The 13975-nt window shown below is 36.3% G+C and overlaps 4 protein-coding genes across 4 annotated transcripts; 1 reads left to right on the top strand and 3 right to left on the bottom strand.

The window, feature by feature from the left end:
* The first annotated feature begins 7322 nt into the window (after positions 1 to 7322).
* Positions 7323 to 9804, top strand: B0P05DRAFT_5812 (acyltransferase ChoActase/COT/CPT). The gene is made up of 6 exons (XM_051582083.1): positions 7323 to 7558; positions 7603 to 7727; positions 7775 to 8456; positions 8501 to 8875; positions 8920 to 9381; positions 9430 to 9804. Exons 1-6 carry the CDS (start codon positions 7379 to 7381, stop codon positions 9715 to 9717), a joined length of 2112 nt encoding a protein of 703 aa, XP_051439723.1. The 5' UTR covers positions 7323 to 7378; the 3' UTR covers positions 9718 to 9804.
* Positions 9805 to 9848: 44 nt separating this feature from the next.
* Positions 9849 to 10061, bottom strand: B0P05DRAFT_435369 (uncharacterized protein; the record flags this gene model as incomplete). The annotated part of the gene is made up of 1 exon (XM_051573707.1): positions 9849 to 10061. A coding segment is annotated over one exon (213 nt), but the record flags the coding sequence as incomplete, so codon positions are not given.
* Positions 10062 to 10764: 703 nt separating this feature from the next.
* On the bottom strand, positions 10765 to 11433 carry B0P05DRAFT_521257 (uncharacterized protein). The gene has a single exon (XM_051575854.1). The coding sequence runs from the start codon at positions 11391 to 11393 to the stop codon at positions 11094 to 11096; it is 300 nt and encodes a 99-aa protein (XP_051439721.1). The 5' UTR covers positions 11394 to 11433; the 3' UTR covers positions 10765 to 11093.
* Positions 11434 to 11541: 108 nt separating this feature from the next.
* B0P05DRAFT_576645 (uncharacterized protein) lies at positions 11542 to 13884 on the bottom strand (the record flags this gene model as incomplete). The annotated part of the gene is made up of 10 exons (XM_051581717.1): positions 11542 to 12167; positions 12211 to 12424; positions 12468 to 12641; positions 12689 to 12825; positions 13006 to 13090; positions 13135 to 13182; positions 13234 to 13326; positions 13429 to 13573; positions 13615 to 13820; positions 13861 to 13884. 10 exons carry the CDS (start codon positions 13882 to 13884, stop codon positions 11542 to 11544), a joined length of 1752 nt encoding a protein of 583 aa, XP_051439720.1.
* Between the last annotated feature and the right edge of the window lie 91 nt (positions 13885 to 13975).

Genomic DNA, 13975 nt, shown 5'->3' with positions numbered 1-13975 from the left:
ACACCATTAGAGCTGGTGATACCAATGTGAGCACGAGGAGCTTGGTAAATCTTGAAGTTGGCGAAGGTAGAACCACCAGTAGCAGTAATTCTGAGAACAGTAGGAGCCTTCTTGTCCTTGGCATCCCACCACTTTTGGCCACCACCATTGATGACACCAGTGTTGCCACCGTCGAAGTTGATCTTGTTACCCTTGATGATGAAGTAAGCGCTCTTACCATCGTACTTCTTGTTGTAAGAGGGCAAGTTGAGAGTACCGTAGAATTGAACGTTGACATTGTTCAAACCTTGGACAGTAACAAGGTCATTGAGGTTGTAAGTAGCACCTTTTCTGAAGACAACAGTACCACCGTTCTTACAGTTGTTGAAGGCAGTGACAATGTTGTTGGCAACGTTACCGCTGTTGGAAACTGTACAAGTAGCAGCTTGAGCAGCAGAGGCAAGGACAGTGATAAGGGCAAGAGAAGAGGAAAGAGAGGGAATGTAGACCATTATTAGACTAAAGGATTGGAAGTGGAATTGATTGAATTGTAGAAAAAACGAATCCTGCAATTTGGTCAACGTTTTTATACTTTATCATTGTTCTCGTGCTACACATTTACATTCATCTTTAAAAGCTGTTACTCCATACACACCGCGGAAGAATGGTAATAACTTCAATATAATTTCTAATTCATTATGCAGAGTTACACAAATGCTTTAAGCTATATACACCTGCTTGTAAAAACACTCAATACCTTAACTTGAGTATAAGGGTCCGCATCTATGAACTCCTATGTCGGGAATGTAGCAGTATTATTTTAATATTACGATTAATTGATAGGTATGTTCAATCTTTATTTTTTGTAATTTGCTTTTTTCTAAAACTTGGTTTTAAATAGTAGAATTTGTTCTAATATGGTAATGGTTGCAGAATATGTTTTAGATTGATATTTCAAATGTACTTGTACGAGGTACCCGCTTTCTGTATAATACAGGGCGCATACAGAAAATCTGTACTAATAAGGAAGTCAGGGTGATGTTTTCTTTACCACTGATTCGAGCTCAGTTTCGATATCTTTGAACCCAGAGTTTCCAGAAAAAAAGAGAAGAGTTTCTGTTGTGTTGATAAATATTATGGGCCCACCTCAATCAAAAGAAAGAAATTGCTGTGTATTAGATACCCCGACCGAAGATCATTTAAATGTATGTATTGCATACCACTAGTCTTTTTAAAGGAAATTTTACTCTGTTTTGTTATTTTTGTTTTCTAAGATTTGTTTAAAAGAGAAAAATTGGTAGTATATGGAATCGTGTTGAGATCAGTATGTCAAGTGATTTTTCTTTAGCATTGTGGCTATTTTCTGCTTGAAGTTGGTGCAAAACTTTGGGTTTGCCCTATATACACAGTTTGATATTTTGTCCACATGCTGGCTTACTTTTTTTTCTGTGAAACAGATCATACTAAGTTTCTGTTACATGGCGTAATGCCTGTCGAATTTGTTCAATCTTTAGATATCATTGGCAGGCTAAAAAAAATAAAAGAGTCAAAGTATGTTGCTCAAACCATATATCATTACAATGTTTTTGCATTCAATAAGGTCGAGATTGGAAAAATATTGACTGCACCTTTGACTGAGTTAAAAAATTATGTATACACTTTGTAGGCTTTTAGATTGGTAGATTACTTGATAAAAAAAGATTGGTAGATTACTACCTTTGCTTATATGTTGACACTTAAATAAACTTGCTTGTTTTGTGAGAAGATCATTGAGTAAGAAATTCTCATGATCTTGTTTGTAGTATTCGCTTAAGAGAAAAAATACAACAAGATGCCATAACACAGTGCACTAGACCATGCTGAATCAAATGTTTTTCATACTTTTTATTTAAGCTGTTATGCTTGATTCATGATAATCAGCAAAGCTTTACTCACTTGAAACATTAATATCGAAAAAAGAAACTTTAGCCTACATGTTTACTTTATCGAACAGATAGTTTCTTGAAGACAACTTTATCAAAAAATAAGTCTTAACTCTCTGACAATTGTTTTCCTATATAGTATGAATAGACATAGGAAAAAGTGAGAGTCTTGCTTGAATTAAACAACTGTCTTTTTAATATCTTTTAAGATGATGTAGTACTGCTACAGCTATCTACAGCATTGCTACTTTCAGACATGCAACCTTTTATTTTTTTGTCCAATTCAATTTGTATTTATATAAAATTTATTAAGAGATTGACAAAGATTGTTTAAGCAACCAAAGCCAGAATTCGTAGACAGATTATTCCTTTACATAGACTAAAAACTAATAAATCTTAACTATGCTATCAGAAGCAGAAATAAGTTTGAAGAGTACCGTTGAAACCAATTTGGTTCAGACTCTTGTTTGAGTCATTTGAAAAATGAAACTGGGAAGCAAGTGATACAATGTTCTTTTTCTAAAAAAAAAGAGAGAGTTAAAAACATCAAAATCGATTTCAAAGATCTTGAGGTTGTATATGCATCATTCGACTTATTCCTTGATTTCTTGGATTTGTACCGTTTTATCAAATAAATATATAAAGACTGAAAGGACTAGATTCATGATGACTTTAAAATTAATCGCTGTTATTAAGCTTGAAATTAAGTCCTTTTTTTCAGGCTAAAAAAGCACACATTTCTATAAAAGTTAAACAAACACATTGTGTTCTCACGTCTGGTCATTTTCCTCCTCTTTGGACCCTACTCTTGTGAACAAACTCTTGTATGACATATCATGCACGTTTGATTCGAATGGTTATTAAATAGTAATAGAGTGCTGAATTTTTTTATAGCAACAACCGTATTGAAGCAACTCATCCGATAAAAACCAATATCAAAGTGTAGACATTAAGCTCTACACGTACCTAAGTCTTCTAGAAGACAAAAAAGCTGTATTAATTACACGCTGTCGTAACACGCAATCCCACTTTACAGCTAGTCTCAGTGCATCTTCAAGTTCAAATTCTGTGGAACCTAGTTTTTTAGTGCATCTCAGTCACTACAACACTTGAGGGGGAGATAATTCAAATATTAAAAAGCGAATATAAAGCAAACTTCAACCATTTGAGAGATTGTTGAATCGCAACAACAAGCTTTTATGCTAGAATATCTTATTTTATGGTATTCATATTCAAAAAAGAATTGTGCTTTTTATGGAGTCCCAAAAAATATTTATATTTAATTGCTACAAAATATCACTGGTTCATCTTTCTTTAAATGAGATATGATCATAGTGTTACTTCTTTTTCAACTTATACTGCATACGTGCTTATCTAATTCTTTTTTAGAAACTAATCCAACAGAAAAAATTGCTCTAGGAGAATAAGGAGAATAAGGAGAATCATAGAAACAATACAAATGATTAGTTGCATCAAAACGACGCACGGTTTTGAGAAAATATACGTGCTTACTATCTATAAAGTGGAATATCTATATTGCTCTCATTTAAAGCCATGCACCATGATGTTATTACCGACTTTCGGCAAAAAGGAAACGAGAAACTCAAATTCTTTACTGGCTTGTGCTCTTTTTTTTTTCCATTGATTTAAGTAGATTCACTCAAAAAAAGTCTACAAAACTATTCTTTTAAAAATCATTTTTAATACGAATTGGTCTCTGCTTTCTTTAAATTAGAAAAAGAAAAGTTGAACAATCGTTAATTTTTAATAATTAAATTAAAATCATCATCTAGTTTCCAGGTGAGCATATTTTCGTAAAGACAATGACAAAAAGAAACTAGCATAGTAATGATAGAGGCCTTTTTTAGCATTGCTAACTAACATTGATTCCATTATAATTTTTTGAAAATAAATTTAATATTGTCTAACCTCAAGATCAAAATATTGTACGTTATAACCAAAACTGAAAATAGGCATGCTTTAGCAAGTCCTTTGACAACATAATAGAGACTTCTGATTGAAGCCGCAGCATGTCGTTCTTTGCTGTCATCTTGAATTATACAAAAAAATGTAGGCATTTAGTCGTCGATCAATTTTATTTGCTGCTCTCAGATCATTATATGATTGGCGTCCGTCTAGTAAGCGCTATTTTAAAAAGAAAATTAACCCTTGTGTTTTCGCGGCTAACGAAAAAAAATAATGTGCTTGTTGTGTTCATGTAGTATTATCTATATCACTCTTTTAATCTGGCACAAGATATATTCATGTCCTAGTCCTGGTTTCAGGAAGTCGGGAATGTCCCATTATGAATGTGCTTGCAGAATTTCTCACCCTCTTTCTGCAACTTATTGGTTCAGGTACATTCACTCAAGCTTATATTCAATTACATAAGCAAGTAAAACCTAGAATTTAGAAAAAAAGTAGTATGTGAAGCATTTCTTGAATAAAAAAAAAAAGATGGGCGCTTGGCTTTAAACTAAAGTCTTTTCGAGTATTTTTTTCCCTTGGACAATATACAAAGTATTATGACCGTCTCAGATGTAGTTCTTCTTAATATACTTGGTGTATAAAAAACGATGCCATAGAATATAATTAATGCAGTGTAAGTTTGAAGGCCAGCCACCCATCAATTATTGCTTGCATTCTATCTGACCTCCGACAATAAAAAAAGGGTCTTACCGTCAGCATGCGATTCCTCAAGCTGCTTTTTCAATTCTATCATTTTAAAACCAATCTGATAGAATAGAAAGAATTCTATCATGTAACGTCATACATATGTTTCTTCACCCAAATAATTGTATACTTTTGCGTTTTTTATAACCTCTTTAGACCAAAGAAAAAGCTTGTGTAACTGTACATCATCAAATGAAAATTAAATTCAATTCAATTCATGTTGCCGCGGATTGTCAAGTTGCATTATTCATTTTAGGTAAGCGTATGTGATATGTGTAACGCCGGTGCCACCAGACTGTTGCTCGAGATCAAGTATAAAAACGTTGACCAAATTGCAGGATTCGTTTTTTCTACAATTCAATCAATTCCACTTCCAATCCTTTAGTCTAATAATGGTCTACATTCCCTCTCTTTCCTCTTCTCTTGCCCTTATCACTGTCCTTGCCTCTGCTGCTCAAGCTGCTACTTGTACAGTTTCCAACAGCGGTAACGTTGCCAACAACATTGTCACTGCCTTCAACAACTGTAAGAACGGTGGTACTGTTGTCTTCAGAAAAGGTGCTACTTACAACCTCAATGACCTTGTTACTGTCCAAGGTTTGAACAATGTCAACGTTCAATTCTACGGTACTCTCAACTTGCCCTCTTACAACAAGAAGTACGATGGTAAGAGCGCTTACTTCATCATCAAGGGTAACAAGATCAACTTCGACGGTGGCAACACTGGTGTCATCAATGGTGGTGGCCAAAAGTGGTGGGATGCCAAGGACAAGAAGGCTCCTACTGTTCTCAGAATTACTGCTACTGGTGGTTCTACCTTCGCCAACTTCAAGATTTACCAAGCTCCTCGTGCTCACATTGGTATCACCAGCTCTAATGGTGTCAACCTTAAGAACGTTGTCATGCACACCGTCTCTTCCAGCAGCAACGATGCTCACAACACTGATGCTGTCGACATCTCCAACTCCAAGAACATCAATTGGACCAACTCTCAAGTCACCAACGGTGATGACTGTATGGCTATCAACGGTAACACATCCAATGTCAAGGTTGACGGTGTCACCTGTAATGGCTCTCATGGTTTCTCTGTCGGTTCTCTTGGTAAGGGTGGCGAAACTGATGTTGTCTCTGGTATCTACGTCCAAAACAGCAAGTGTACCAACTGTCAAAACGGTCTCCGTATCAAGACCTGGCCCGGTGGAAAGGGTTCTGTCAGCGATGTTCACTTCACCAATGTCCAACTCAACAACGTTGATAACCCTATTCTCATCACCACTCACTACTGTGACAACAACCAAAAGTCTTACTGTAACGGTAACGACAATGCTTCTTTGACTATCAAGGACGTTGCCATCAACAAGGTCACTGGTTCTGTCTCCTCCAAGGGTAGACCTATCCTCAGTGTCAACTGTTCCAAGAACACTCCCTGTTCTGGTTTCTCCTTGTCTGATATCAACATCTCTAAATCTTCCAAGACCAAGAAGAACGAATGTATCAACCTTAACGGTTCCAGCAGCATCTCTTACTGTAAGCAATAAGCTATTTACTGATACATTTCTGGTAAAACGTTGCAACAATAAACAGATATACCAATTTACATATTTAAAAAAAAGATTCTTCATTTTACTTGTAATGAAGTAGTTGTATTTTTGGCTAATAGTTAGCTATAGTTTGAGGAAGCAAATCGTCCTTTTCTATTTAAAGCTTGTCATAAACTGTATATTATTGTCTTGTTTACACAAAAGATATAGAATGCTTCTTTTATTTTTTAGATCAGAGGTAATAAGCAAATACATCAAAGCTAAAATAACTAGTAGTGCATTTTCAATAAAAATAGGGCTAGAGGTATGACTGAAATACACTAAATGCTTAAAAAATATGACTGACACACTAAGGTTTCCTTGAAAAAGGATGAGCAAGATAGCGAAATACCTTTTAGGAGGTCCTTGGACTAGGCTTAAAAGATGCGCCTTCTTCACCGCTAAATGGAAATCGTCTTCTTGCCCTGATAATGTAGCAAAGGTCTGTTACAAATTATCATCGTGAATAAAAAGTCGTTCCTGATCTTGACTAATTCCTTTTTTAGGTCATTATATAAATCTTTCTGTTAGCCACAAGGTTTTGAATCGATTATAGATAGAGTTCATTGTTACGTCATTCGATTCTCAAAGTAGATGTGACAACCAAATATCGCTCAGAAGACTTCAAGAATGCCATTGTATCTTTTCTTCTACGTTTTTCGTAGTATCATATCTAAATCTCTTGATTTGAGCCGAAACCAATGACCCTTTCACTGATTTTCAGCTGAGCATGGATCATATGGATAACTGCAGGTTTCTTTGTATAGTAGACAAACATAAATATAGCTCTTGTTTTTGTTTCGCTTGCCTATAACAAATAGCCATCTAGAAGTAATTTTTTTTTAAAAAAAGAGCATGTAATTTTCACTGAACTCGATCATTCACACACTACATCATTCATAATTTCAAGGTCGTGAGAATTAAATCCACTATGCTTAATTTTCATTCGTTAATATTAAAATGTGGGGTAAACACGTATACAAATTAAACATAAAACAGTTTATTACTCTGCATTGAAACATGTAACAAACGCAACAAGCAATATCTAGCCGTTTTATGGCTAAATGTATCTTTACAAAAGGACAACCGGAGATTATCTATTAGAAAACGATAGGTTCATTCTTTGTACTACTATACAAATTGACAAGTTTGTTCCTATCTGGAAAGGATCACACGTATAAATTCTCACAAAGTTTTTCTATTTTTTTTCTTTTTCCTTTAACAATGACTACAGCCGGTTTAATTTCCCCCGAAATTTCGCCCACATGCAAGAACTCTATTTTACCCATGAATGATGTGCTTGGAGGAGAAACGTTTAAATTCCAAGATAAATTACCTAAATTACCTATTCCTGAACTAAAAGACACTGCTCAAAAATACCTTACTGCATTAAAGCCTTTACAGGTAAATACAATGACTTCATGATACATCTCTAACATTTTACATAGTCAGCAGAAGAGCACGAACAAACAAAAATAGCAGTTCAAGAATTCCTTCAACAAGAAGGTTCTGCACTTCAAGCCAAGCTCCAGACTTATGCAACTGACAAATCATCGTATATTGAAGAATTCTGGCAAGTTAATTTTACAAAACAACTTTATGTTCTGACCTAGTCTATAGGTATGATTCTTACCTTCAACACACAGACCCCGTCGTGCTCAACTTGAACCCTTTTTTCTTGCTCGAAGATGATCCTACACCTTTGCGTAACGACCCTATTGTCCGTGCTTCTTCTCTAATCTATTCCACTGTTAATTTTATCGAAGCCCTGCGCAACAAAACTTTGGAGCCTGATGTTTTTCGTGGCACACCTTTATGTATGTCTCAGTTCAATCGATTGTTCAGTACAGCCCGTGTGCCTACACAGAACGGTTGTTATATGGCTCCTGCTGGCGATGCACGACACGTTGTCGTCTTGGCCCGGTCTCAATTCTATCACTTTGATGTGTTTGATGAACAAAACAACAATATCCTAACTGAAAAAGACATTGCTGCCAACTTAAAAGCCATTATGAAAGATGCAGTGGCTACACCTGTGGAATCTGTGGCTCAACATGCAATTGGTGTCCTGACGACTGAGAATCGATTGAATTGGGCCAGATTAAGACAAGAGTTGAATTCGGATCAGACAAATGCAGATAATCTAAGGGTAGTTGATACTGCTCTGTTTATTGTATGCCTTGATCATGAAGAACCTGCAGATACGAATGAGTTGAGTACAAATATGTTGTGCGGTACTTATCGACTTGTCAATGGTATGCAAGTAGGAACATGTACTAATCGCTGGTATGATAAACTTCAGGTAAGGAAACCCTAAAAGTGCGTTTATAGACTAACACTACACAGATTATTGTATGTAAAAATGGCAGTGCTGGTATAAATTTTGAGCATACCGGCGTCGATGGTCATACTGTACTTCGGTTCGTATCTGATATTTACACAGAAACTATTCTTCGTTTTGCAAAGACAATCAATAGCCAGACCAAATCTATCTTCCACTCTTATAAGCGAGAATCAGTGGCTTGTAATCAACAATCGATTGATATCAATCCTCGCAAGATTGAATGGCATCTGACTGAACCTCTTCACTTGGGGATTCAGTTTGCAGAGACTCGATTGAGTGATTTGATCTTACAGAATGAAGTCAAAGTATTAGAATACAACAAGTATGGCAAATATTTTATTACCGACATGAAAATGAGCCCCGATGCTTTTGTGCAGGTAAATCATGTTCATTTCATTCATTGAATCTTAATACCTTTTAGATGGCATTTCAAGCTGCTTATTATGGCCTATATGGTAAATGTGAATGTACCTATGAGCCTGCCATGACCAAAGCCTTTTTACATGGTCGCACAGAAGCCATTCGCAGTGTGTCTGATGCCTCTGTTCAGTTTGTCAAGACTTATTATTCAAAAACTGCTTCTAGTCATGAGAAATTAGAATCCCTAAGAGCTGCTCTCAAGTACCATACAAAACTAACAAAAGAATGCTCATTGGGTCTGGGCCAAGATAGACACTTGTATGCTCTTGACTGTTTATGGGATCGTCTATATTCAGATCAAAAGAAGCCTCGTATCTTTACAGACAGTGGATGGAAGACATTAAGTCATACAGTCATTAGTACATCCAACTGTGGTAATTCCGCACTTCGACTATTTGGTTTTGGCCCTGTTGTTTCAAATGGTTTCGGTATTGGTTATATTATTAAAGAAGATGGTATTGCTGTAAGTGTATCATTTATTAGTGTCCATATCAACTTATATCTTGATCAGTTTGTAGCCTCCTCAAAGCATAGACAAACACAACGTTATTTAGACACACTCAAGACATACTTGAATGATATTCAATCCTTATTGATCAAAGAAAAGTACCCAACAGGCATTTCTCATCGTCAACGTGTGTTGGAACTACAAGAACAACAACTTCAGAACAATGTAAATGGCTATAGTTACTTTGATAATGGTGACAGTAGTGAGTCAGATGTATCTAGTCTAAGCAGTGCTTCTACACTGCGTAAGAAAGTGGGTAAGCGACTTGTTTTGCATGAAACAGATGAATAAACAAAAAAAAATGTTATTTATTGTGACCCATTGATGCATGTCGCTTTGTTTCTTTGGTTACTTTTATGTCTTTTTAAAGCATCCAATCTAACAGACTGTTAGTCAAAGAATCTATATGTATATTTTGTATATTACCTTGAGAAACTCTTGTTACAACCGGTGCATTGATAAGGTTTATCTCCACCATGAATCTTGCCATGTCTTTTCAAGTCATGGTTTCGACTAAAAGCAACTTGACATACATGACAAACGAATGGTCTATCGTCTGTATGTGTTCTTGAATGACTTTTGAGATTGTAGAGCCTTGCAAATGTCTTGCCGCAATCAGGGAATAAACAAGGATAATACGTCTGTGTTTGATTATCAACCGTGGTTGTAATGGGGGTAGAAGAAGCATAAATGGACATGGCATCACTCTGGGTATTGGCTAAAGCAGGGTCTGATCTTTTTCGCTTTTTAGAAGGGGAAGATTGTCTTTCCAGTGTAGGCGATGGTATAAAAAAAGGTGTTTGTACAGAGGGTTCAGATGATTTAGCTTGTTGTTGTTGTTGTTGTTGTTGTTGTTGTTTCTGAAGTGCATTTGGAAACAATAAAAGTGCATCTGCATAGTTTAATATAGGTGGTGTATCATTAGAAGAAGAGGAGGAGGAGGGGGAAGTAGTAGTTGCTGCCGCAGCAGTGACAGATTGAATTGAATTCAATAAGGCTTGTGAAATTAATGCTTCAATAGCTACTTGATCTCCTTCTTTTAGTTTCTCGCTTATTTTTTGTGCGAATTGCGTCCAATCAGCCGGCACTTCCATGACATTGGTTGTATTACTGCTTTTTGGTTTACTGACTTGCATAGTTTCATCTCGAATTTTACTTTTAAGCCATTCTTGATCGACATATTTAGCAGCAAGTGTATTATCCCATCGTTGCTTAAGTTGTTTGCCTTTTCTTCCGGGAATAATGGTTGCAATCTCTTTCCATCTGCCATAACCAAATCTCTTTATACCAGCCAATAATAGATCATCTTCTTCACGTGTCCAAGCCCCTCTCTTTTGCTGTTGTTGTTGTTGTTGTTGTTGTTGTTGTTGTTGTTGTTGCTGTGGTGGTGGTGGTGGTGGTGGCGGTTCTTTTGTCAAATAGTGTTGATTATCAATTTGTTCTGGTTTTGATGTTGCTATTTTTTTGTTCGATTGTTGAGCTAAACCCAACAATTGAAGTGCTGTAGCAGCAGCGGCTTGATCCATGAATTCTGTATTTTTATTATCTGCATTGAATTTAGAGGCTTCAAAAATTGGCCCTTCTTTATTCTCTTGTTTTCTCAGTGAAGCCAATAATTGCTGCTGCGATGTTTCATTCAACAGGTCTAACAAATGAGTATAAGCAAGTCATATCATTTCCTTACCTGGCTTAACACTAAGGGCTGCTGCCACTGCGCCTACCATATCCATACTGTTCGATGCCTTTTGTAGCAAAGCCGCTGCAAGTACCGCACTATCATTGCTATCATTGTTCATTTCGGTTACTGTTGGTATATCAAGACAAGATGGTGGTGATGGTGGTGTCTCTTGTTCATGAACTGTGTTGTTTGGAAGAGATGGTGAAGCAGGTAAATCTTGTTCTTCAAGGACTACAGTGTCCTTATTTTGTTTATCAAAAGACGGTTTAAACATGTGTACACGAGCCATTTTATTTGAAGTTTATTTATGCAAACAAAAAGCAAAAAAAAAAAAAAAAAAAAAAAGAAAGGCTAACCAAGCCATAGACACTGCTCCACATGAGGAGAAGGGGGGAGGCGAAGGAAAATAATTTCAGCCAATCAGATCGCAAGCATCTTTATTTCGGCTGAACGTAGTTTGAAGGAAAGATACCCTTTTGTCCATTCAAGATACCTTCCCACCATCCACTATCATCTTTCTTTGTCACATAGATGATATCGCCTTCATGCATATTTAGTTCTTCTACATTAACAGCTTCAAAATCATAAAGAACAACCACTGCTTCTTGAGCTTGTTTTTGATGATTGTTTTCTGTTAATTGTTCCACATAAGTGGCAGGAATAAGGCCGACAGTGTTTCCTAGTTGTGCCTTGATCCATCCTGAGCCATCATCGGGGTCAATGGTTGATAATAAATCACCTTCTTTTATGCTTAATTCGTCTTCATTTTGTGCATCATAATCATAAAGAGATCGTATATCTGGCATAGCAGACGTAGGCGGGATAGAAGTAGGTGGAGCAGACATAGATGGGATAGAAGTAGGTGGAGCAGAAATAGGCGGAGGTGGAGATGTAGAAGAGAATGATTCAGTACTAAAGGAAGAGTCATTGTTGATACTCCTTGTTCTTATGGATGAAGAAACAAAAGAAGAAGGTGTAGGCTGAGGATTCAATTGACCCTTCACTTTGCTACAATTAGGTGCTACTTTCATTTCACATTTTGTATGACAATTAAAGCCACAAGCTATAGAAAGTTCAATACACCATCTGTTTATTGCTTACGTTACCTTTACAAGTCAGTCCCTTGTTGGATAGTCCCCATATAGTGCTGTTACAGAAATCACACGTCGTTGGAATAGTGAAAGAAGATGACTTGAAGTCATGATTTTGTGCTCTTAATCCATCATCACCAATATTCTGTATAATCAAGTCCAGTTCACTCTTAACTCGCACTTTTTGTGTAGACAAGAGTGTAATTTCTCTTTCCAACTCCATCATTTTCTAACATAAAATTAGCCAGGAATAAAGTCAGACAATAGCTTACTTCTTTTGATTTGTCATAATCAGGTGATGCTTTGTTGTCTGCTAGGTTTAGTTGACTCAATTCAGACGATTTCTTTGATAAATCATCACCCAGTGTATTCAACTGCTTACGATTCTTGACGAGTTTGTTATTCAAGAAAATAATGGCTGAATCACTGGCTACTAAACTATCATCCTATTATGTATCAATATATCTATACAATAGACTAATGATCATTTTACTCTGTCAATGATTGTGTCTGCTGCATTTGCACCACCGTTCCAAGGCATAAAACTGAATGCCACATTAGCTGCTTTTTCATTTACATCTTCTGTATTCAATGCATTTCGAGTAAATACACTTGCATCAATGAGGGGGTCTATTTTTTCAACAGTCGTCAAAACATCGTCATGGCATTTTTGAACAGTAGTCAAGAGTTGAGATTCAAGACTAATATAATGCCTTAAAATTGCCTTCAAAGTCAAGGTACGGGAAGCATCCAACTCTTCTAAGTGCTAGAATGGCACACATTAGATATAATCCATATCGACTTCTTTACTCACATCTGCTAAAACAGGCATATCTTCTTCGAAATATTTTGCTCTTTCTGCATTGGCTACACTAATGGCTAATAAATACAGATTCTATAGATGATTATCAGTCATTACATACAACACAAATGCGTTACTTTTTTATTATCACAATCAATCAATGCTGCATCTAATTGTCTTTGATGCTATAGAGAAATAAGTAAGCATGGTAAATCGTACTAGTCTTTTTTTCTTACCTTTTCTCGGTCCCCGCTGGATTTATTTGTCTTGGCTTTCAAGTTTTCAATTTCTGCACAAGCATCATCATACAATTGCTTGGCCTTGTCTTTCTCTGCATATGTCTTGTCTCTTTCTGCTTTTAATTTTTGATAGAATGCAGTATGCTACTTATTGTCAATGTCCCTTCTATGCGTTTATGTATGTATTCTTACTTTTTTCTTAGCTTCTTCTTTTCGTACTGCTGCTAGTCGAAGCGATTCTGCTACTTGAACATTTAAATCATCTACCAATCGAAGTCTTGTCTTGGCAACCATCGAAGTCTGGTTTAGTAATTGGCACCAAGCAGAGGCAGTCGTACTACCATAAATTACGATAGATATTCAACCAGACATACTTACCTAGAAGTATCTTCCCAATCCCAGTCGTCTTGAGCATCCATATTCGTGTTGGCCGATTTTTTACCAGGCTTATATTTCTTTGTTAAACTCTCGAGTTTCTGAGCATATTCTCGTTCAATACTACTCTTGTCTTTAATAAAGCTACGAAACTGTTGAAGAGAGGATATGCCTTCTCCAACATAGTCAAGAATAGAAGGTATTTGGTCCTATGGATATTAGCAAGGCAGTTGGTATAGACAAGTGTACCTTGAGATCAGTACCAAACGTCATTATGAAGCGAAAGGAAAAAAGAAAAGAAAAGAAAGACAGACGTGTTTACGGACTCAGCAAAATGAAAGAACGAAGCGCATAATTTGCTATG

This window comes from Gilbertella persicaria, assembly GCF_025201335.1.
Source record: "Gilbertella persicaria strain CBS 190.32 chromosome Unknown B0P05scaffold_1, whole genome shotgun sequence".
Lineage (NCBI taxonomy): Eukaryota > Fungi > Mucoromycota > Mucoromycetes > Mucorales > Choanephoraceae > Gilbertella > Gilbertella persicaria.
Note: the sequence above shows the minus strand (reverse complement) of the source record. Positions and strands in the feature narration are given on the sequence as shown.

What these genes read in the sequence shown, in the direction of transcription:
- B0P05DRAFT_5812 (XM_051582083.1), top strand. Translation starts at nt 7,379, where the DNA reads ATGACTACAGCCGGTTTAATTTCCCCCGAAATTTCGCCCACATGCAAG. An exon ending in CTGCATTAAAGCCTTTACAG is followed by an intron (nt 7,559 to 7,602) that starts GTAAATACAATG and finishes CATTTTACATAG; the next exon opens with TCAGCAGAAGAGCACGAACA. An exon ending in TCGTATATTGAAGAATTCTG is followed by an intron (nt 7,728 to 7,774) that starts GCAAGTTAATTT and finishes CCTAGTCTATAG; the next exon opens with GTATGATTCTTACCTTCAAC.
- B0P05DRAFT_521257 (XM_051575854.1), bottom strand. Translation starts at nt 11,393, where the DNA reads ATGGCTCGTGTACACATGTTTAAACCGTCTTTTGATAAACAAAATAAG.